The sequence below is a fragment of the Cricetulus griseus genome (genome assembly GCF_003668045.3).
Source record: "Cricetulus griseus strain 17A/GY chromosome 1 unlocalized genomic scaffold, alternate assembly CriGri-PICRH-1.0 chr1_0, whole genome shotgun sequence".
Classification (NCBI taxonomy): domain Eukaryota; kingdom Metazoa; phylum Chordata; class Mammalia; order Rodentia; family Cricetidae; genus Cricetulus; species Cricetulus griseus.
Genome location: NW_023276806.1, coordinates 164,797,738 through 164,819,814, shown reverse-complemented (window position 1 = coordinate 164,819,814; position 22,077 = coordinate 164,797,738). Strand labels below are relative to the sequence as shown.

General features: G+C 42.1%; 1 protein-coding gene and 1 pseudogene across 2 annotated transcripts in view; both read right to left on the bottom strand.

The window, feature by feature from the left end:
- Positions 1 to 22,077, bottom strand: part of Poc1b (POC1 centriolar protein B) — a 96,205-nt gene that overhangs the window by 47,929 nt on the left and 26,199 nt on the right. For both annotated transcript variants that reach the window (XM_027394138.2, XM_027394139.2), the window contains exons 5-6: positions 2,829 to 2,936; positions 2,583 to 2,698 (exon numbers count right to left, since the gene is read on the bottom strand). In XM_027394138.2, the coding sequence (XP_027249939.1) occupies positions 2,583 to 2,698; positions 2,829 to 2,936 (224 nt within the window). The remainder of the gene's footprint in view (positions 1 to 2,582; positions 2,699 to 2,828; positions 2,937 to 22,077) is intronic.
- LOC103159452 lies at positions 15,359 to 19,657 on the bottom strand (annotated as a pseudogene).

Sequence of the window (22,077 nt, the reverse complement as noted above, 5' to 3'; positions counted from 1 at the left end):
ATGAGATTATTTTGCCAATTGTTTGGCTTCCTTTTTTATAAAGAGATTTATTTTAAAATTGTATGTGTAAATGCTATGTTTACATGTATGTAGGTACACTGTGTGTATGCCTGGCACCCACTGAGGCCAGAGGAGGACACTAGATCCCTTGAAACTGGAGTTTGGGGCAGCTGTGAGATGCCATGTGGCTGTTGGAAAGGGAGCCCAGGTCTTTTACAAGATCAGCAAGTGCTCTTACCCACTGAGCCATGGGTCCAGTGTCCATTTCTCAACTTCTTGTAGTATTCTAAATATGAGTGTTCTAAGACTCTTGGTTTGCTCAGTTTTGATCCTTGTCCAAAGTACTTAGATTCAAACTCAGGGGAAATGACCCTAGTGTGCAGTTATTTTTGAATCCCATGTCTTTCAATATTTGCTCTTGTTAGTAGTGACTTCTATTTTCCTTGTAAATTTTTTTGACCATTGTCTGCTAATATTCTGTATAAATACATCTTAAATGATCTAAGCATTATCAAGATGCCAGGCTATCACCGACAGGACAGACAGAATTAAATTAAGAATGAATTCCAGCCTGAGGGTCTCTTATGCTTCTTATTTACTTGAATTTGGCTCCAAAGGGGAAGGGTGGCATTTAGGGAGTCTTCTGACACTGGCTCCGTGTCATATTTCATCTCTCTTCCCCTACCTGACATGAGATCAGATCAGGTCAATGGGGACAGCTCTTATCCCAGTGACTAGGGACAGTTAAGATGAAATCACTAGATGATTAGTCAGCCATGCCTTCAGAGAAAATTGTTCCTACATAATGGGGGACATCTTCGAAGTCAAAATAAAGTCCCGATAGGCATGGTGGTACATACTTATAGTTCCAGTACTTAGGAGGGCAAAATAGGAGGTTCATGATTAGGGCCAGCCTAGACTACATAGGAAGACCCTATCTTAAAGTGAACAACTAAAATTAAGTTACTTGTGTGAGTCCTTCCAAAAGCAACTAAGCCAAGGGAGTATAAGGAAGCTATTCTTAAGCATGGTTGCCTGACATCAACTCCCTTCCACTAGAGTCCATTCTTAGTAGTCTATACTCAGAGGGATTAGCTAGGAAGATGTCTTCCTATAGATTTTATTTAATTGGATCTATTTTGGCTTTGGATGCTAGCACTCTATTTCCTATTGGGATTTCCACTTTTAGACTTAAACATCTGGCTCATTTCACATGGATGCCCAGTCATTACAGCCTGTTCTCTTCTCAGGCACTAGTTTATTACTGAGCCAAGAAAACCTACAAAGCCAGACTGGCCAGACACACTAATTCCCTCAAGATTGAGCAATATTTAAACACAAGGGGAAACTGAAATGGGAGCATAGAAGCTGCTTTTCCTAAATGTCAACTCATTTGGGCCACAAGCAACTGAAAGCCTGGAATCTTGGCCCTCATTTTGTATCTGTCAGTCTCCTTAACTATGGCTACAAAGACATACACAAATACATATATGTTGGAGAATCTTATTTTTAGGTGTGTGACTTCTGTTTATGCTGCATTTGTTTAACTGTGAAGCTGTGTTACTGTCCCTGTCTAAAACACCTGGTGGTCCTAATAAAGGGCTGAACGGTCAATTTCGAGGGAGGAGCAAGGATAGGCAGGGCTGGCAGGCAGAGAGGATAAATAGAAGGAGAAAGGAGGAAGAGGGGGAGCAGGAGAACAAGGAGAGAAGGATGTCAGGGGTCAGCCACCCAGCCACCCAGTCACCCAGCCATCCAGCTACACAGCAATCCACAGAGTAATATTTACAGAAGTTAAGAAAACAGGAAAAGCCCAGGGACAAAAGGTAGACAGGATAATTACCATTAAGAAAATCTGGCTACAAACAAGCCAAGCTAATGCCAAGTATTCATAAGTAAGAATAGGCCTCCGTATGTGATTCATTTGGGAGCTGGATAGTGGGCCCCCCAAAGAGAAAAAAACATTACACAACACATACATGTCCTAAACATGTAGTCACCTTGGATCCCTGGGAAAACAACCTCTCAGAACAGACTCATCTCCCAGGTGAGGACAATTATCCATGAGCCTCACAATGGGACAGAAAGGAAATGAATGTAGGAAGCAGATTTATCCCACTCAGCAATCGGATTAGAAGGGCTTTCTCTGCCCTTTATAGACTCATACATGGACGCCCTGGTCAGGACTGCTTCCCTCTGCATACCTCCTTGTATCCTGCCTCCCTTCTTGCTCTGCCTAAGTTGGAAGCTCATGCCACTACTCCAAGACAGACTTGGGGGTTGACTGATCCTTTATCTGTTTCCCTTCCCAACATGGTCACACTGAATACATTTTCTCTCTCTGCTTTTCATTAAAATAAATAAACATTTATTAAACAATAAATAAACATAAAATAAAATAAACATTGTTTGTACCTCTCTTCTTCGTCTTGTTTCTTCTGTTGATGGGAATTAACTACTCTGCTGTAGCCAGTTCAAGTGCAGCCTCTGACCCCCCATGTAGAGCTCTAAAGCCAACCACAGGCCTTTCCTGTAGCAGCCATTGGATAGTGAGACTTCTTTCTGGTTGGGGGAACCATTACCTTGATAGTGCTGGAGTAATTTGTTCACTCTTATATCCCAGATTTTCACAGTGTGATCAGAACCTGCTGAAGCTATGCATGTACCATTAGGGCTAAAGTCCACAAAATTTGCAAATCTAGGAAGAAAGAATAGGATGGCTTGACATTTCAATTTCTTTCCCTTCATTTTAAAGTTTGAATTGTTTATAATAGGGTTATCTCCTTAGCAAGCAGATACATAGAACCATACAAAGAGAATGAACTTACCCTACAGAATCTGAGAAGTTATTAACACACTGCTTACTTGCAGTATCCCAAATTTTAATAGTTTTATCCTCGCTGCATGACACGATTAATCTTCCATCGGGCGAGAATCTAGAAAAAGGAAAATTTTCCATGTGAGCAATTCTGGATCATCGACACCACACATCTCCACACCACACACAAGTCAGGCTAAACAGACTGGATAGCAGAGGCCACTGTCACCACACTACATGGACTACACTACATGGACTACTTTGCAAACAATATCTTTGCAACAACTTATCACCATGACAAACAATGAAGACCCTTGAAAGACCAAACGTGTCACATAGACTAACCAAGTTCCTTTTTTGTTTATATTAAATAATTAATTCAGTTTTGTGGCTCTCCTGGAGGTTTTTGACTCCAACCTGGTAGTGAAGCTTTCTGAAAAAAAAAAAAAAAAAAAAAAAAAAAAAAAAAAGCCCTTTGGCTTCCTGGGCTTGGACTCAGAAGTCACTCAGAACAGCAGCTTTGTTCTGCTCTAGCTGACCACCCCAGTGTGTGTGTGTGTGTGTGTGTGTGTGTGTGTGTGTGTGTGTGTGTGTGTGTGTGAGAGAGAGAGAGAGAGAGAGAGAGAGAGAGAGATCTTGTCTACTGCTCCTATACTGTTTCCCACATTTATTCTTTATTTGTAACAGTAATTGACCTTTAAAGTCAGAAAAGGTGAAAACCAAACAGAAAATGAAGTGAGGTTTAGATAGGGAACTACAACAGCTTTCTTACTAGTATTTCAGCAGCAGCTCAGAAAGGACAAACTTAGCTCACAGACCAGTGATTGCGAGTGCATTTATGTGTAGTTTTACTCCAGTCCTAAGTCCAGATTTCTGTTGAATTTTCAGTCTGGGTGTGGAATATAATTAAATGTTTTATTTTGTTTTCTCTGCACTCCTAACTCTTTTTCTTTTATCTATATATAAAAATTTATATGTAATATTTTAAATTTAATGTTCATTGGTGTTTTGCCTACATGTATGTCTGAGTGAGAATTCCCAAAGTCCTAGAACTGGAGTTACACACAGGTGTGAGCCTTCTTGTGGGTACTGAGAATTGAACCCAGGTTCTCTGGAAGAGAAGTCAGGGCTCTTAACTGATGAGCCTTCTCTCCAGCCCCCTAATTTATTCTTAGGAGAGACCTTAATATTTTACTAATTTTCCTCTAGAAAATACACAAGAAATATCCAAATATGGGGAACAATATTATAGAAATATTTCAAATAGAAAGCCTTATCTGCATGGACTCGGGAAAAAAAACTGACTCATTTATCTTTCTAGAACTAAAATTTTCACAATAAATATACACTAAGCAGGAATCAATTCAAATTGTCCTTTTCTCCTCCTCCTGTGAGACAAGATCTCTCTCTCTCTCTCTCTCTCTCTCTATATATATATATATATATATATATATATATATTCCTGATTGCCCTGGAATTCACGCTGGCCTTGAACTCACAGAGAGCCTCCTGTCTCTGTCTCCAGAATGCTGCAATGAATGGTGTGCGCCACCACACTCAGCTATCATATTTCTTAATAAGCCTTATTTTTGAAAAATTGCTTAATATGAAAATCTTACATAACAAAAGACATGAAGTTATTCCAAACATATTGAGGAAGTAATGCTAAATCATCTAATCAACTGGAATGATCCAATTGCAAATAATCCTATTATTATTATTGTTGTTGTTGTTATTGTTGTTTTAATTGTGGTGGGGGATCAAAATCTGAGCTTTGAGTACGGTAAGCAGGGACTCTTCCACTGAGCTATATATTTTGATGACATTACTAATCAAACCCACCACCATCATCACCCTTATCCATTTTTATTGAGCCCATATATCATAAAATGGTATACTCTAGTACACTTCACCTATAGAAACTAACTTAATATTCAAAACAATCATATAAAATAGGTACTATTGATTGTCTCCATATGCAGATGAGTAAACTCAGACACACAAAGGAATGTAAAGGTTTGTATGAGAATTTTTCCTATTTCAAATTTCAAAAATCAAATATACAGTGTATTTGATCACTTGGTCCCCAATTGGTGGTGCTGTTTCGGGATGTTTATTAGGTGTGGCCTTATTGGGGGAAGTAAACCAATGAATGTAGGCTTTGAGACTTCAAAGACTCATGCCATTTCCCAATGTACTTTTCTGGCTTGGCTTGTTCAAGATGTGAGCTCTCCACTTGCTGCTCCAGTTGCCATAACTATCACCTACTACCATGGCCTTCCTGACATCATGGACTCTTAACACTCTGTATCTGTAAGTCCAAACAAACTCTTTCTTCTTTTTTAAAGATTTTTTTTTTTTTTTGGCTTTTCCAGACAGGGTTTCTTTGTGGCTTTGGAGGCTGTCCTGGAACTGGCTGTTGTAGACCAGGCTCATCTCGAGCTCAGAGATCTGCCTGCCTCTGCCTCCTGAGTGATGGGATTAAAGGCATGTGCCACCAACGCCAGCTTTTTAAAAGATTTTATTTATTCTGTATACAGTATTCTGCCTGCATATATACCTGCATGCCAGAATAGGGTACCAGATCTCATTATAGATGGTTGTGAGCCACCATGTGGTTGCTGGGAATTGAACTCAGGTCCTCTAGAAGAGCAATCAGTGCTCTAAGCTCTGAGTTGTCTTTCCAGCCCCAAATTCTTTCTTCTATAAGTGGCCTTGGTCACAGTGTTATATCACAGCACCAGAAAAGTAACTAATATAGAATGTAGTACCAGGATTGGGGTGTCATTGTTCACAACTTGAGCACATCGTTTATTGGAGGAATATTAAAAGAGTATGGAACTTTGTACTAGAAATGTGTTTGAATCTGTAAGCGCAGCTTAAAGGGTCATCCCAGTAGGAGCTTTGAAGATACCAGTACTGTGGTGCCCAGCTCCAGAGGTTTCAGAAGGGAACAAACTATTAACAGTTAGCCTAAAGACTGTTCCTGTAATATTTGGTCAGAGAATGTGCCTTCTTTCTGCTGTAGTCCTAAGAATTCATCTGAGGCTAAAGTAAAAAGTAATGGACTACTTTCTTTGGTGGAAGCAGTATAATATTGATATCTGTGGCATGGCTATTATTAATAACTGTTATGCAGGTCTATAGTGAAAAATAGCAAATGAAGAAGAAAGAAATACAAAATATACAATGTAAAGAGAAAAAGAACACCAGAAAACTAATGTTTCAGTGAAGACTTGTTCTGAAATCCATAAGGAAGTAAGCACCAGTAAGTAGAGGCCAGATCTGCATTGAAATAAAGGGAAGGGTGACCTCAGGGAAAGACCCCCCTCTCCCAGTATTTCCTCACTATGCTCACTTCTCCTTTTTGGAATGGCAATGTGTTCTGTGCCATTACATGTTGGAAATACACAATTTGCTTTTTGATTTTATAAAAGGTTACAATCAAGAAATTGCTTTATGATACTTTGCTTTAGGATATGTCCCCAAACCTATAGGCACCAGGGAGTACAATGTGGCTTTCTGAATGTGAATTTCCCCATGGGCTCATGTATTTGAATGGGTACATGTTGGCGGTTCTGTTTGGGGGAAGGGTGTTTAGGAGGTGTGGCCTTGCTGGAGGCAAGCTTTGAGAGTTTAAAGACTTGTGCCATTTCCAGTTGGCTCTCTCTACTTTGTGCTTTTTCTAGATGTGAGCTCTCCAGCTTCCTTGCAGTCTCTGCTACAACAGACTCAAACATCCTGCAGCTGTAAGCCCAAATATACTCTCCCATGAATTGCCCTTGTCACAGTGTTGTATCACAGCAATAGAAAAATAACCAATACAAGAAAGGGGTCTAGATTTGATCCAGGCTGTTCTTTCCACAGTCAAAATTCTGAACCATTGTGTGTAACTCTCTGGCAAAAGGTAAGTTTCTTCTAATGTCCAGCTTATGCAAAAACACTGAAAGTTTTGGATGTCGTCTAGTGTGTGTGTGTGTGTGTGTGTGTGTGTGTGTGTGTGTGTGTGTGTATTAGAGAGAGAGAAAGGAAAGAGGGAGAAAAGAAAGGATGGAGGGAAGGGTAGGGAAGAGAGAGAGAGTGTGTGAGCATGTATACATATACCAGAGGTTTACTTCAGAATGGTCTCTTATGGGGACTTGGGCTCCCCAATTAGGCAGGCTGGCTGGCTAATGAACTCCAGGGATCCCCCTGGCTCCTCCTATTCAATGATGGTATTACAAATACACATGTGGCTTTTACATGAGTGTTGGGAATCAAACTCAAGTCCTAACACTTGTCTATCAAGCGCTTCCTGGCCCCACCCAAAAGTTTTAAAATGGAAGGAAAGCATGAGGCAGTGCTCCTGTGATATAGATGATCCTAGGAGAAGAACTGGAAGGCGGGGATTTGGTTTAGACTTGATCAAAGCACATTATATGCATATAGGAAATTTCAAACAATAAAAACGAATAAAAGAAAAACTATACACACTGCTACTGGTTGCTATTAGCAGTTTTGTAAAACAAGCATGGTCTCTGTGGTGTGTCTCAAGGAGGACGATTATTCATGGAATACCGAGCATCTGCCAGCTTCCAGCACTGGGCTGCTCTCGGCAGCAGGAATGTAGTTAGAAGTGAGGTAAGAGTTCTCTCTCATGAAGCTTTCACTAATGTTACAATTATAGATATTGTTCTCAGGATATTTTAACAAAAAACAAACAAACCACAAAACCTGTCCTCCACAAACTCCAGGGAAGAAACGAGGTTTAAAGAAACTTGTCAGTAAGAAAAAGCAGGTTCTCTTTAGTAGTGAAAGCCTACCCTAAGCAGGAGGCTCAGGCCTGGGAGTAACTACTTGGTAAGAACGGCTGTGGACCTCAGGTCAGTGAAAGGGCAGGAAGGGGAACGGGATGGGGACAGGGGACTAAAGGTAAGAAGGGCTGTACACCTCAGGTCAGCGGAAAGGGCAGGAAGAGGCTGGGAAGCAGCTGCGGGGGGTGGGGGGGGGAAGGGTCTCTCCCCTCACTTTAATTCCTACATGTCCCTCTCCTTTGAGTGGTTGAAAGTGGGCATGTTGTTTTGTACCCCCTCCTCCTCTTTGATTTTTAATTACAGACATCAAAATTAAGTTAGCATCCAAAAGACAGGTTTCTATTTGTCCTGACTTTCATGAGGAAAAGTTAGACTTTTATTGTTAATGTTCAAACACCATCTAGCAGGACTGTTATTTTTTTAAATGCTAGGAGTACCTAAAGTTTATACTGAGGATTAAAGATTTTCATTCTCAATTCAGTTCCACCCAAGCACCTTTGAAGACTCCAGGAATTAGTCAGTGGTGACTAATGGGCTCTCTGAACAACACTTGACAAGTCCAACCAAAATTACTGTTGAATCCCTTAATGATCACTGACACACCAAGAGAATGAAGACATTTTAAAACTTTTTTTTTTCAAGAAAAACTGGTTTACAGCTCTTTGAGAGAGGCCCAAATTAAATAACAAAAGCTCTCTAACGTGGAAACTATATAAAGTTGTATGTCCACTTCATATGCAAGGAGTTTTTCCCTCTGAACTATTTTTTCTTTCCTATTTAGGTGGGTGTTGTAATTTAAAAAGCAGCACAAGAGAAGCAGATGCCATGTGACAGAGCTTACATGGAGGGGCTTTTTACTAGGAAAAGATGATGGGAAAGGGAAGGGGGGAGACCGGCCACTGGAGACAAGGAGCAGCAGAAGAGAGGCAGGGAGCAGGGAGACAGTGAGACAGGCAGAGAAGTCAAGAGAGAGGGAGAGGAAGAGGGAAAGAAGAGAGAAAGGAGGAGAGAGAGAGAAACAGAAGGAGGGGGGAGAGGAAGAGAGAGAGGGAAAAAAGGAGAAGAGGGAGAGACAGAGAGTGATGGGAGGTGGGCAGGGTCCTTTTAAAGGGGAACACAGTGAATATGCACAGGCCATGCTCTTAGTGGCTACAGCTGAGGACACATGCTGTCAGAACTCCAAGGGCAGGCCAGTACAGATGCCTGAATACTAACAGTGAAGACGGAGAATCAATGCTAGGCAAATGCTTGATCACTGAGCTATAGCCATAGCCCTCCTTTGACTGTTTCTGATTATTCAATATATTTTCTATAAAAACACTGTCTTAGCATTTAGAGCTCTGAGATCAAACAGTGTGGCAGTACTTGTTCTTGTTTGGTACACAGTATGTCCTTAGCAGCAGCAGGAGGAGGAAGTCACTCAAAATAATGAAATGCCCTGGACAAGCCTGGTTCTGGGGAGAATCTTACTCCCACCCTCCCTCCCCCCCAGCCATGTAACCCTGTGAAATTCACTACCATGTGGGACACAGTTTTCTCTCGGTGTAGTGGGAATTTAGACTACAGACAGATTTAAATCTCTCCTATATGCATCGCAAACAAGCAGTCTCTGACTTTTCTCTGATAGGGTTTGTGCTTACATCCCAAGGGTGAAGGTCGGGGCAATGAAGAAAACATTTATATTTCCTTAACTGATAAGAAGAGAAGCCATGTTGACTATATTAGTAGAATTCATTCCTGCAACTGCTGAGAAACAAAAATCAAGTGAAGATGATAAAAGGGGAGTGAATGTGGCATCAAACAGTAATTAATTTTTAGGTCATTTACCACTTACATGCCTGATTTCTCTCCTGGGGATCTGTAGCTGTAACACAGCTGTCATCAGGGCATCCCCTCTAGAGCAGCCTGATGGTGCCTCCTACACTGAACTCCAGTCTCTGAGCATCATTTCCTTCCTTTCATTATCTGCCCTCTCCTTAGGAAATAGTTTCTCTATGTAGAAACTGCGTTCTCAAGGCTGATAGCTAGCACTCGTTCATGTCTTCAACTTTCCCTCCAGTGTCACAGTCTTCTCCATTGGCACCTGGCACTTTGCTCTCTCATAGTCCACAGCAACACAAGTGAACTTGCAATCTTAAATTAAATGCTTTGTAGCTTTTCACTGGCTGTGGACACAAGTCTGAGTCCTACCTGCTGATTGGAGGCCCTCCAGGACTAGCCTGTGGCCTCATCTGCATTCCTGGCCTCTTCCTAGCATTGTATCCATCTTCTCAAAGGGGCTTGCTCTTCCTCACAAGCTGCAATGATGCTACTCCTAACTTTTTACTTCATTTAGAACAGCAAATGGGGCCAGGGAACCAGGGAGGTGATCTTCAGACCTCCACTCCTCATCTAATGCACTGGTTTCATCCCCAGAGCTGTAGCAGACTACTAGCTGTGGCCTCTCCTCCATCTCTATCCCTATTCCCAGGAAACTAAATAGATCCTGGTGGCACACTTGCTCTTCTCACTCCAGTGGAACCCTCCAGGCCTTCCCATCTAGCCCATCTCCACCCCTAAGTATCAGTTCCCACCACTAGGAAATACATTCTACTCAGAACCACCAATGACCACACCTGCCATTCCATTCCAGGCAACTCACAGCTACCACACTCTCCCCTAAGAACCAGAAAGGACAACAGAAACCAAGGAACTGAACACTCACCCAATAAAGAGAAGACCAGATATCAGCACCTAGAATTACAACCATCACAAACCCAGACTCTTAGATACTAGTGTAAAAACACAATCAAAACAGCCAGGAAAATAGGTCTCCACTAAACTCCAGCAGTTCTACTACTAAAAAAATGCAATTTGGCTGAAGCACAAGAAAAATACCTTAAAATAGCCTTTATGAATATATTAGAGGTCCACAAACAGTAGATGAAGAAATCCACTAGAGAAATATAGGAGCCTGTAAACAAAGAGTGACAAGAAGAAATCAATCCAAAACTTGCAAGTGGAAATAGAATCAATAAAGAAAACTCAAACTGAGGGAAAACTGAAAGTGAAAAATTTAGAAACTTGAACAGGAGCCTCAGAGGCAAGCCTCACTAACAGAATACAAGAAATGGAAGAAAAAATTTCATTAACTAAAGACAAGATAGAAGAAACAGATACCTCAGTCAATGAAATTGTTAAATCTAAAAAAAAGGGCACAAAATATCCAGGAAATCTGGGACACTATGAAAAGACCAAATCTGCAAACAATAGGAACAGAGGGAGGAAAAGAAATCTAGGTCAAAGGCCCAGAAAGTATTTTCAACAAAACCATAGACGAAAATTTCCCTAACCTAAAGAAGAAGATGCCTATTAAGGTAAAAGAAGCATACAGAACACCAAATAGGCTAGACCAGAACATGAAGTCCACTTGGCACAAAATAAACAAAACACTAAATGTATAAGAAAAAGGAAGAATATTAAAAGCTGAAAGGGGAAAAGACCAAATTACATATAAAGGCATATTACATATTAGAACAATGCCTGACTTTTCAGTGGAGATTCTAAAAGCCAGAAGGGCCTGGACGGATGTTCTATAAACTCTAAGGGATCGCAGATGCCAGCCCAGACTACTATTACCAGCAAACTTTTTTTATCATAATTGATGGAGAAAGAAAGACTTTCCATGATTAAAGCACATTGAAGTAGTATCTATCTACAAATTCAGCCCTATAGAAAGTAATAGAAGGGGGCTGGAGAGATGGCTCAGCAGTTAAGACTACTGGCTGCTCTTCCAGAGGTCCTGAGTTCAATTCCCAGCAACCACATGGTGGTTCACAGCCAACTGTCAAGATCTCTTGTGATCTGCAGGCATACTTGAAGGCAGAACACTGTATACATAATAAATAACTAAATCTTAAAAAAAGAAAATAATAGAAGGAAATTTTCAACCTGAAGAGGCTAACCATGACCAAGAAAACACAAGGAATAAATAATATCAGAACAGTAAATGACAAAAATCAGTAGCCCCTCTATAAACAAATGACTAACAGATTGCCAAAGAAATCAGGGAAACACCACCTTTCAAAATAGCTTCAAATAATATAAAAAATTTAGGGTAAGTCTAACCAAGCAAGAGAAAGACTTATATGATAAAAACTGCAAGTCTTTGAAGAAAGAAATTGAAGAAGATATCAGAAGATGGAAAGAGCTCTCATCGATAGGATTAATATATTAAATATGGCAATCTGAATAGAAGCAATATACACATTCAATGCAATTCCCATCAAATTTCCAAAATAATTCTTCACAGAAATTGAAAGGACAATTTTCAGCTTCAAATGGAAACACACACACACACACACACACACACACACACACACACACACACACACACACACACTCAGGATAGCTAAACACCCCTGAGTGATAAAGAACTTTTGGAGGTATCACCATCCCTAGCCTCAAATTGGACTGCAGAGATATAGTAATAAAAATAACATAGTATTAGTACAAAAACAGACACATTGATCAATGGAATAGAATTGAAGACCCAGGAATAAGCCCTGGTTTTTGATAAAGAAACCAGAAAGACAAAATGGAAAAAGTCTCCATCTTCAACAAATCATTAGATAGCTGCGTGCAAGATAGATACTCACTCAGCACAAAACTCGACATGGGTCAAAGACCTTAACATAAAATCAGATACAATGAGCCTGACAGAAGAGAAAGTGGGGAATAGCATTGACCTCACTGGCCCAGGAAAAGACTTTCTGAATGGAACATCATTAGCACAGGTGCTAAATCAACAGTGAGTGGGACTTCATGGACCTGAGAAGCTACTGAATGGTAAAGGACACTGCCATTGGACAATAGGGCAACCTACAGAACCAGAAATCATATCAGATAAAGAGCTAATATCCAAAACAAATAGAGAGTTCAAAACAAAACTGGATATCAAGAAAACAACCCAATTAAAAACATGGGGTTCAAGATCTAAACAGAAAGTTCTCAATGGCTGAGAAACACACAAATGTTCAACATCTTTAGTCAGCATGGCAATGCAAATCAGAACTGCATTAAGAAATGAAGAAAAATTTCACCAAGATATTGTACAAATGCTGGAATTAGCAGACAAGGCCTGTAAAACAATTATTAGAAATACTTTTATTTTTTTTTCAAAGTCAGGGTTCCACTCAGATGGCTTTTTCCTCTCCCCCCTTTTATTTATCCCTTTCCCATTTTTATTCAGCCCAAGACCTCAGACCATAGAATGACACCATGGTCAGGATGGGTCTTCTCCCTTAATTAATTCTCTCTGAAAAGCCTTCAGATTCATACATACTCCAAGGCATAGGCCTTAAATGGTCTAGATATTTGTTATAAAGTCCACTCAAGTTGACAACTAAAATTAGCAGTCACTACCCTCCCAAGAATGGGAACACACTCATTTCTTGTCTTGGACAGAAGTAGTCCAGGCTTTCCAGATGTTGGCTTTCAGGACCAATTCCAGAGGTCACCCCATCAGGTTTTCAAGTGTCTACCCCAGAATGAAAGTTACATCATTGTCTTTCCTGGTTGCACTTGGACTGTGTCATGTTACCAGAATTTCAGGGGCTTCAGCCTTCAGACTACTGGTTGTGGGATGTCTTGGCTGCTGAAGTCACATAAGCCACCTTCCTAATATATCTCCTTTCATGTATCAATACATATATCCCATTGGTTTTATCTATCCAGAGAACCCTAATATAAAGACCACAGCAACTGATACTTCAAAAACTGTGATTATATACTTCTGCAAAAACATTCTTTATAAATGTGAAACAGAAAGCCAGGGAAGTTATGACCAGGAAAATGGCAATATAGGACATGATAAATGACATTTTTCAAGCTCAAGAAATGATAGCAAATGGAAACATATCTATACAAACAAGTAAATTCTGCTAGAACTGGAAAATATGGACACAAAATATAAAAATTTTTCTTATTGTCTTTCAGATAAAACTGGAAGTTTAACAGTCTGGGCTTTTATGATGCGTACAAGTTAAAGCTGTCAAGAAGTGGGTAATGGGGATATACTTCTTAAGTTCTGACATTTTGTTTACAATGTTCTAAGATAAATGTTATATGTTATTGATCGTGTTAAGGAAGCATAATCAACTTCTAGATGTTACCATTGAGCACAAAAATAACAGATTAACTCCAAAAAGTCAGTAAAGGAGGATAAAATGGAAACCAATATACAACTGAAAAGGAGAATAGGAAATAAGCGTGTGGGACAACAATACAGCAAGACACTGTGGGAATCACAAGACCGCCCACAGGAATTTACATGGACTGTAACTGCCGCTAAAGAGATTCCAGTGGTGGAAGCAGGACAAGCATGAATGTAAGGCCAGCCTAGCTATATATATATATGGAGAGCCCGTCTCAAAAAAAAACAAATCAGAAACACAAAATTGCAGGTATGACAACTTAGAAATAAAATTACCTTTGATGGTCAAATAGATAAAGTGTATTAAATAGATACTACCTTAATAGCATTCCTCCAAATTATATGTAAATACACATAATGACTTTTGGACCTCACATAAAAGTGAACCCAGTATAGCTCCAAGAGGAAGAAAGGAACACAAGAGCAATTGATGGTTGATATTTATTGATACCCCACTAAATGAGGAAAGTAACTCAGTTGTATTCATTTTATGGGACAGTGGACTGTGGCCCAGAAAGGTTAAGCTATGTGCCCCGATCACATGGTTACTAGTGAGCCTGTCAACTGTATTCATTTTATGGGACAGTGGACTGCAGCCCAGAAAGGTTAAGTTACACTCCCAGGATCACATGCTTATGAGTGAGCCCATTATTGTAACTGTGTTGCCATTCTGCTCTGACCAGACAATGGTACTGCATCACTGAGGGCGGAATTCTACTTCAACAGACAGAAGATGCCCAGCAACAGCAAGAGGCAAAGAGCCACAGCAGCCAGCATGTCTGCACCCTGGCTACAGGGCCACCCGAGCAGCAAAGCTGACAGAGCTGTGCCCTCGGCAAGGATGGGTATGAGGCTCACTGTCTGAATGAAAAAGCTATTCCTGGAGATTTTCCCAACAAACCCTTCTTGCTTTAGTCTGGGTTTTATTTTTTATTTTTATTTTTTGTGGTTTTGTTTGTTTTATTTTGTTCTGAAATTAAATAACAGTTTCATATAGTCCTGTTCTCCTTGTAAAGTAACACTCAGGATGGTAGTCCCCCTTTCAGCCAACCAAAACACATGGCCCAGTCACGGCTGCAGTTTTAATCAAATAAGAGCAAAAGGTGACATTCCCAAGTACTAAAACTTGAGCAAGGAACACAAAGGCCCCAAAGGGGCTGGGCAGGGCTCTGTTTGGCACAGCACCATTTTCACTAGTGTACCCCCTACCCCTTAACCAAATTAGGACCTGTAAACTTTGTGCTGCTCTTGACCAGCTGTGTCTGGCAGTCTCAAGGGCTGGGTGTTAAAGGAAACAAGCAAAGGCCAGGTGCTGGTTTACAGTTCTACCAGCTAAATTAAGGTCTCAGGTTGGGGGAGGAGCTCTATCTAGATTACCTCTATAACTCAGACCCACAACTGACTACCATGTAAGTAGGCGGGGCTCTTAAGGCAAAAGAGGCTGCCTCCAGGGCTCCAATCCTCTGCTGTATACTAAAATGTTGAGAAAATAATTTTGACCTTGAGTCAGCGCCTCTGAGATGCTACAGAAAACCAGAGTTAAGTCCTTACCCCTCATACCTTCTGTACCGGGGGCTCAGTTAGTACAGTCTTCTTTCCCCACTGCTTACTGCCCTGGGCATAGACCCTGAGTAGGAGGGCCCTGAAGATCACAGCCACTCCCAGTCCCTCCACCACAGCAACAGTGTGGTCATAGAGGAGGCAGGAGAGAAGGATGGCAATAGCCTGGCGCAGAGTCATGATGATGGTGAAGACAGCGGCTCCAAATTGTCCAATGGTGTAGAAGATGAAGAGCTGACCAAAGGCAGAGCAGGTGGAGAGGAGTGGGGCATGGAGTGCAAACTCACTGTGCCATCCCATGAAGCCGACTCCCTCCAGTAGGGCCCCCTGCTCCAGTAGTAAGCCTACTGTGAAAAGACAGGAGAATAAATTGACCCCAAATATCATCTGCACTGATGACATCTTATAGGCAAACAGGGCATACTGCCAGTTTGTGGTGAAGCTGGCAAAAGCAATATAGCCTGCCAGTAGAATGAAGCCTGAGAGTGTGGTGGCTGGAGAGCATTGGGGCTCTGGTCCACTACACAGCAGAAACATGCTAACTCCAATTGAGATAAGGCCGGCAGTCAGGTATTCCCAGTGTGCATAGCTTCATCTAGACACCAGTTTTTCCATCATCATGAGAGGAATCACCTTGGAGGCTTGGCCAGCACCTGGGTAGGGAAACTGACAAACTTAAGCGCTCCATATTGGTACCCCCTGCTAAGCACGTTTGACAGACTGGCAAAAGAGTACCGGTACATGGGTGCCCCATGACGGGGTTGTTTGCGTAGGACACAGTAGAGACCTGCCATGACCAGTGCCAGCACACGGTTCATTAGCAACAGGAACTGTGGAGTCCGTGAAATGCTCGCCTGGTGATGTGGTGTGGCCCCATAACGGCCAGTCATGACTCTTTCCTGCAGTTCACCCCAAGTCAGATAGGACACCTGGAGCTTCAGGACCTGCCAAGAGGTACTATCTGCTGTCTCTGTCCGGGAAGCCAGTGGAACCTCATCAGAAGCCTTAGGCTTATTGCCAAACACACAGGCCTTCACCAGGGGAAAGCAGAGACCCCTGCGTGTCTCCATGTAGTTCTTCCATCTTAAGTATTGCACGAGGAGGTAGCCAGGTACCATAAAACTGGCATAGCCAGCAACATTCAAGAAAAAGTGGAAGAACCACAGCTGTGTCCAGGACTGCAGAGGGGCTTCGGGTGACTCTCCACCTGCTCCCAAAGATGGGAGCATGGTGAGCACCACCACTGCCCACCATCAGCTCCTGACAGCGCCACATGGATCTGCAGCTGGAAGACTCCACCCCACCTCCCAAGTCCGGGGGTCTCGGTCTAGTCTGGGTTTTATAAGCAGCCTTCTGTATATTATTTGGACTTTGCTGTCCCAGTTAAGCAGGCCCTCACCGAGGCACGTGAGAGGTCTAGGCCCTCTGGCTGCTAGTGCTATCTTAAGTACCAACACTGGCTTCTGTTCAGATTTGCTAACTGTTTAAGCATGACTCAGTTCCTGCTGAGCTCTCCCCCTTGACAGTGACTGCAGAGAGGACTTTAAACCCTACATAGACCTTTCCAGTCCTCTTTAGGACACTCTCATCAGGAAGAAGACATACTGAGCAGTCTGAGACTCAGTGGTCACCTTGCTATTCTTCTTAACTTTTCTGTCCTAATTGTGTAAGATGAGCCAAGATTAAAATGCAGATATAAAAAGAATCTGTAAGAGTGCTGGGAGCATATACATGGAGAGCTGCCAAGAAGTGAAATGCATTAACTTTCACCAAAGTATTTATCAAGGAATACTCCTCAGGGTGGACAGGTTTCCACAATTTCATGAGTCTGTCCAGCAGCACAGAAACAAGCCATCTTTAAAAGTCCCCCAGAACCGCAGATACCAGCAAGACAAACGTATGCCGTCACAGTCGGGTTTGTGAGTGAACACCCTGCCAGTGGGAATAAGACCCAACCAAAAGGTACAAGGGACAGGGGGAGGGCTGCATAAATACCACGGTTAGCATGCATATATAATATTCCTGATTTTATATGAAAGGCTCACAAAAATGACCTAGCCCCGAAGAAAGCCCTGGATACTGCCATCAAAGTTATCTGAGAGTAGCATCTGCCTACCCTGAATTCATCCCATCCCATTTCTGTGTAATTATTCCTAGCTCTCCTTAGCCCATAGAGACAGTGATTCTCATACTGCATGGGACTGTCTCAAATGTCCACTTTCCAGCTACCCATGTCACTAGCTCCTCTGCTCTGTCAGGTCTTAGGTCACACTAGTAGATGTGACTTCTGCAACCTGTGTGTGCATGTGCATGTTAATAGAGTTGTTATTTGTCTTGTCTCCCCTTGGCAGAAGGGGCTCTACCAGCACAGGAGGGACTTCCCAGTTTCTGTTTCTGTCATACCCACAGAACTTAGAACAGGACTGGGGAAGAGAGTACAGCATGAAGACATGCTTCTAACTCAAAGTCTACCAGGGAAGGAGCCCATGTTAACAGATCTCCTAGCACTGTGACATCTATAGGCTCAGGCTGGGACAGTGAGGAACCCTGTTGGAGGAAGCAGAGCAGTGTTAGAGCGTAAGGCTGAAAGCCCTGCCTGAAAAGCAGAAGGTGCAGAAACTCACAACACACAGCTGTGCTCCAGAGGAGCCAGCAACAGCTGTGGGGAGGCAAATGAGTGCTGAAATGGAGAAAGAGAAACAGGCTGTCACAGAAGGAAAAACTCATGTGCCTCGGTAAAGAGTCACTCAGAGGTCAAAGCTGGGAAACAGCACGGGTCAAATTTGCTTTTTACAGAAGCAGTAACAGGTATAAAGGTGTGAGTGTGTGTGTGTGTGTGTGTGTGTGTGTGTGTGTGTGTGTGTGTGACACAGAAGATTCTGTAACAAGGAGACCATTTAAAAGATGACCTTAAAAACCGGGTGTGGTGGTATATGCCTTTTATTCCAGCACTCAGGAGGCAGAGGCAGGTGGAGCTCTGTGAGTTGAGACCAGCCTGGTCTGCGGAGTGAGTTCCAGGACAGGCTCCAAAGTTACACAGAGAAACTCTGTCTCAAAAACCCCAAAGGGGTGGGGAGAGGTTGATGACCTTAAAAGTTCCCACTTAGGTCAACCCTAAGGCAGTAGGGTTGGGGTATGGAGGCAAAACAGGTACTCTGACTAGAAACTTCTTCTTTTTCAGTGTCATCTAGAGATGCATCTCATATGCACAAGAACAAAAGCAAAGGGACTCTCCTCTCCCTCTTTTTCTCCTTCTCACCCTTCTTTCAGGGCTGGCTGTATGCAGAAAGCCAAGCATGGGATTAGAGACCATGACCCCTTTCTGCATCTCACAGTCCTCTCTCCTTTGAATCAGCATTATTTGTAAGTCAGTTCTCTGTCCATGGTATCTCTCAACAACTACAGACCTCAACCTAAAAAGGAGGAAAGGCCATTGCAGTGCGACAGGAGATGCTGTGTTGCCACTGGTGACGCTGTCCCCATGGCACACAGAGTGAGAAAGGCTCAGCACTGCTACACAGGCAGCAGGAAGCTTGGCCTTCCACCATGGTCCTCTTCCCCCTGGAAATGGGAACAGCATTCTTACATGTTTCTTCTGAGTTTTCCCATAACTGACAGTGCCTGGGAGGAGAAAGCTGGTCCAATGGCAATACTCAATCCCATGCACCATGAACTTCTATTTCCCCTTCTGCAACAGTCTATAAAGATATGTCATTAGTGCAGCTGAGGGCAGGGCTACAATGTGGTACAGGTAAGCATATAAATGTGGACGATCTTATCCCACCACACTACCTGTGTTCTAACCACGTCTGAGTAATAATGCTCCCACGGGCACACAAGGTTCCTCAGGCCAGGTGCCTTTCTCCTGGTTTCCTCCTTCTGCCCTCTTCTCTTTCCAGCTCTGGACCTGAAGTGTTTCTTCTCTTGACTTTTCATCACATAAATCTAGTTCAATACCCCATTTACACCTCCCAAATTCTTTCATTTATCATTTTCCTGTAAATCACAATGTTTTATAATAATTTAGTTTCTTGAACTCAAAGATATTTTTAAGAGTTTTGTTTTGTTTTGTTATTTTTGGTCTCATATTGCTTTGTTTGGGCATTTTTTTTTAACCTTACTCGTCTTTTGCTTGTATATTATGGTTCTGGTTTTGTGCTTTCATAAGTTCTAGGTGTGTGGTTTTTCTTTGTTTTGTTTTACTTATGTATTTAAGTAGCCCTGGCTGTCCTGGAACTCTCTCTGTAGACCAGGTTGGCCTTGAATTCACAGAGATCCACTTGTTATTGCCTCTAAGTGCTGGGATTAAAGGCATGTGCCACCACACCTGGCTTGCTTTGTTTTATTCTTGGTTTGTTTGTTTGTTTTCATTTTATTTGGCTGCTTGTTTTCTTAAGAGAGAGAAAAAAGGCATGGAATTGGATGGGCAGGGAGTTGGGGAAACTGTAATTTAGAATATAGTGTATGAGCATGCACATGGCAGCTCACATAATTTCCAGGGGATCCAACACCCTCTTCAGCCTCCACAGGCAATGCTATAAGTGATACGCTTATACACATGTAAACAAAACATTCATACACATAAAATAAAAAAATAACTTTAGCTGGGCGGTGGTAGCTCAAGCCTTTAATCCCAGCACTTGGAAGAGGAGCCAGAGGCAGGTGGATCTCTGTTTGTTCTAGGCCAATATATATTTTTTATTTTGTTCTTTTATTAAATACAGATTTTTAAATACAATATAATCTGAATACAGTTTCCCTTCCCTCTACTCCTTGCAGTTCCTCTCCACTTCCTCTCCTATCCAGATCCACTCCCTTTTTGCCACTCATTAGAAAAGAACAGGCTTCTAATAGAGAACAACAAAAGGAAAATATAAAACAAAACCCATTATATTGAAGTTGGACAAGCCAAGCCAACAAAAGAAATAGGAGAGCCCCAAGAGAAGGCACAAGAATCAGAGACCCACTTTTTTATGCATTAGTCCCATAAAAACACTAAACTAAAAATTATAGTATATATTCAGAGGGCCGTGTGTAGACCTGTGCAGGCCTTGTTCTCCTGGTGTCCTTCATCTCCTCAGTCTTCTTGCTCCTTTTGCCTCCTCTACTGTGGGGGTTCATGAGCTATGAAGGGAGGGGTTTGAATGTCACACAATCACCTTACAGAGAAACTAATTAGCACCATGTCCAGTAATGGTGAGGATGAAGTCAAAGACTTATGTAGTGACTCCTGTGTAGGCACCGCTATTACAAATGCTACCCACATATTTACGTATTAAAATATCCTAATCCACTCTTACCATCATCCCATCACAAGTAAGAAAACAAGAGACAGTAGGAAGTAAAGTGACTCCCCCACAGACCACACAACTGAAGACTGGCAGGTCTGGGGTTTCAGCCCATATATTACTTGGGTTCGGATTGGATGTTCTTAACCACACAGGTGTGGAGGAAGAAATGACACTGAGGTGGCTGCAGCCAAGAAGTAACTGAGCTCTTTTGAACAAAACATGATTCACTAAAATATCTTTTTATTATTATTTAAAAAGATATAACTTCATATCTTTTTATTCCTGTTAGGCTCCTTGCCATAGATTATAATCAGTACCTCTTGAGTAATAACATCCCATCGAGACCATAGCAACTATGAAGAGCGTGAGCTATTAGGTCACATAGACATCCAGAATCAACTCTAACCTACTCTAACGTACTCCACCCCACTCTAACCTACGTGGCACCACAAGGACCACAGTTTTCCAATGAACATTGGAAATGAGCATTTCTATGAGATGGCTCCTCTGTCCCCAGGCTAGAACATGGGGTATGATATGAGTCTACTCCTGGCCAAAGCAGCCATTTCCACCAGGTACTTGACTTGGCCTGAGAAACTATCATTTCTCACCACTAGGTGAGGGGATGGGCATAGGACTCTACTTGGGCCTAACTTCCAGTCTTTTTCGAACAGAAATAAGGAGGCAAGAGGCTTTTCCTGGGCACCCTCAAAGCTATGAGGATTTCAGCCTGGAGCTAGCAGTAGCCGCAGTACCAGTGTGTTCAAAATAACAAAGCTAGCATGTAGAGGTCTAGAATCATCCCTGGTTCTATAGTGATATTTTGTTTGTAATCTAACAAATAAAACTTGCCTGAAGATCAGAGTGCAGAGCTAAGCCACTAATTAGCCACACACCTAGTTAAGAACTAAGCCACTAGTTACACACACACACACACACACACACAAAGTCATTAGGTAATCACACACCTAAGCCACCAGTTAGCCATAGAGGACAAGCAGTGGTGACCACACCTTTAATCCCAGCATTCAGGAAGACAGAGGCAGATGGATCTCTGTGAGTTCAAGGCCACCCTGGGCTACTTGACAGTGAATCAGTCTAAAACAGAAACAGAGCTCACACCTTTGATCCCGGCACTTTTGGATGGCACACCTTTAATTGCAGTACTATAGGAATATCAGGCAGGAGCTCAGTGCAGTGCAGTCTGGGGTTTGATGGAGAGCATTGTAGTCTGCTGTCACTCTGAGGACAGGATCGCACCCCCAACTTTGGTCTGAGCCTTGGTAGAAATAAGAATTCTCTACTGGCTGGCTGCTTTGCTTCTCCGATCTTCAGCTTGAACTCCAACATCTGTCCTCTGAGTTTTTATTACTTGTACTACATGGTTCTGTTTATGCCCTGCTCAATGCAATGTTACTAAAC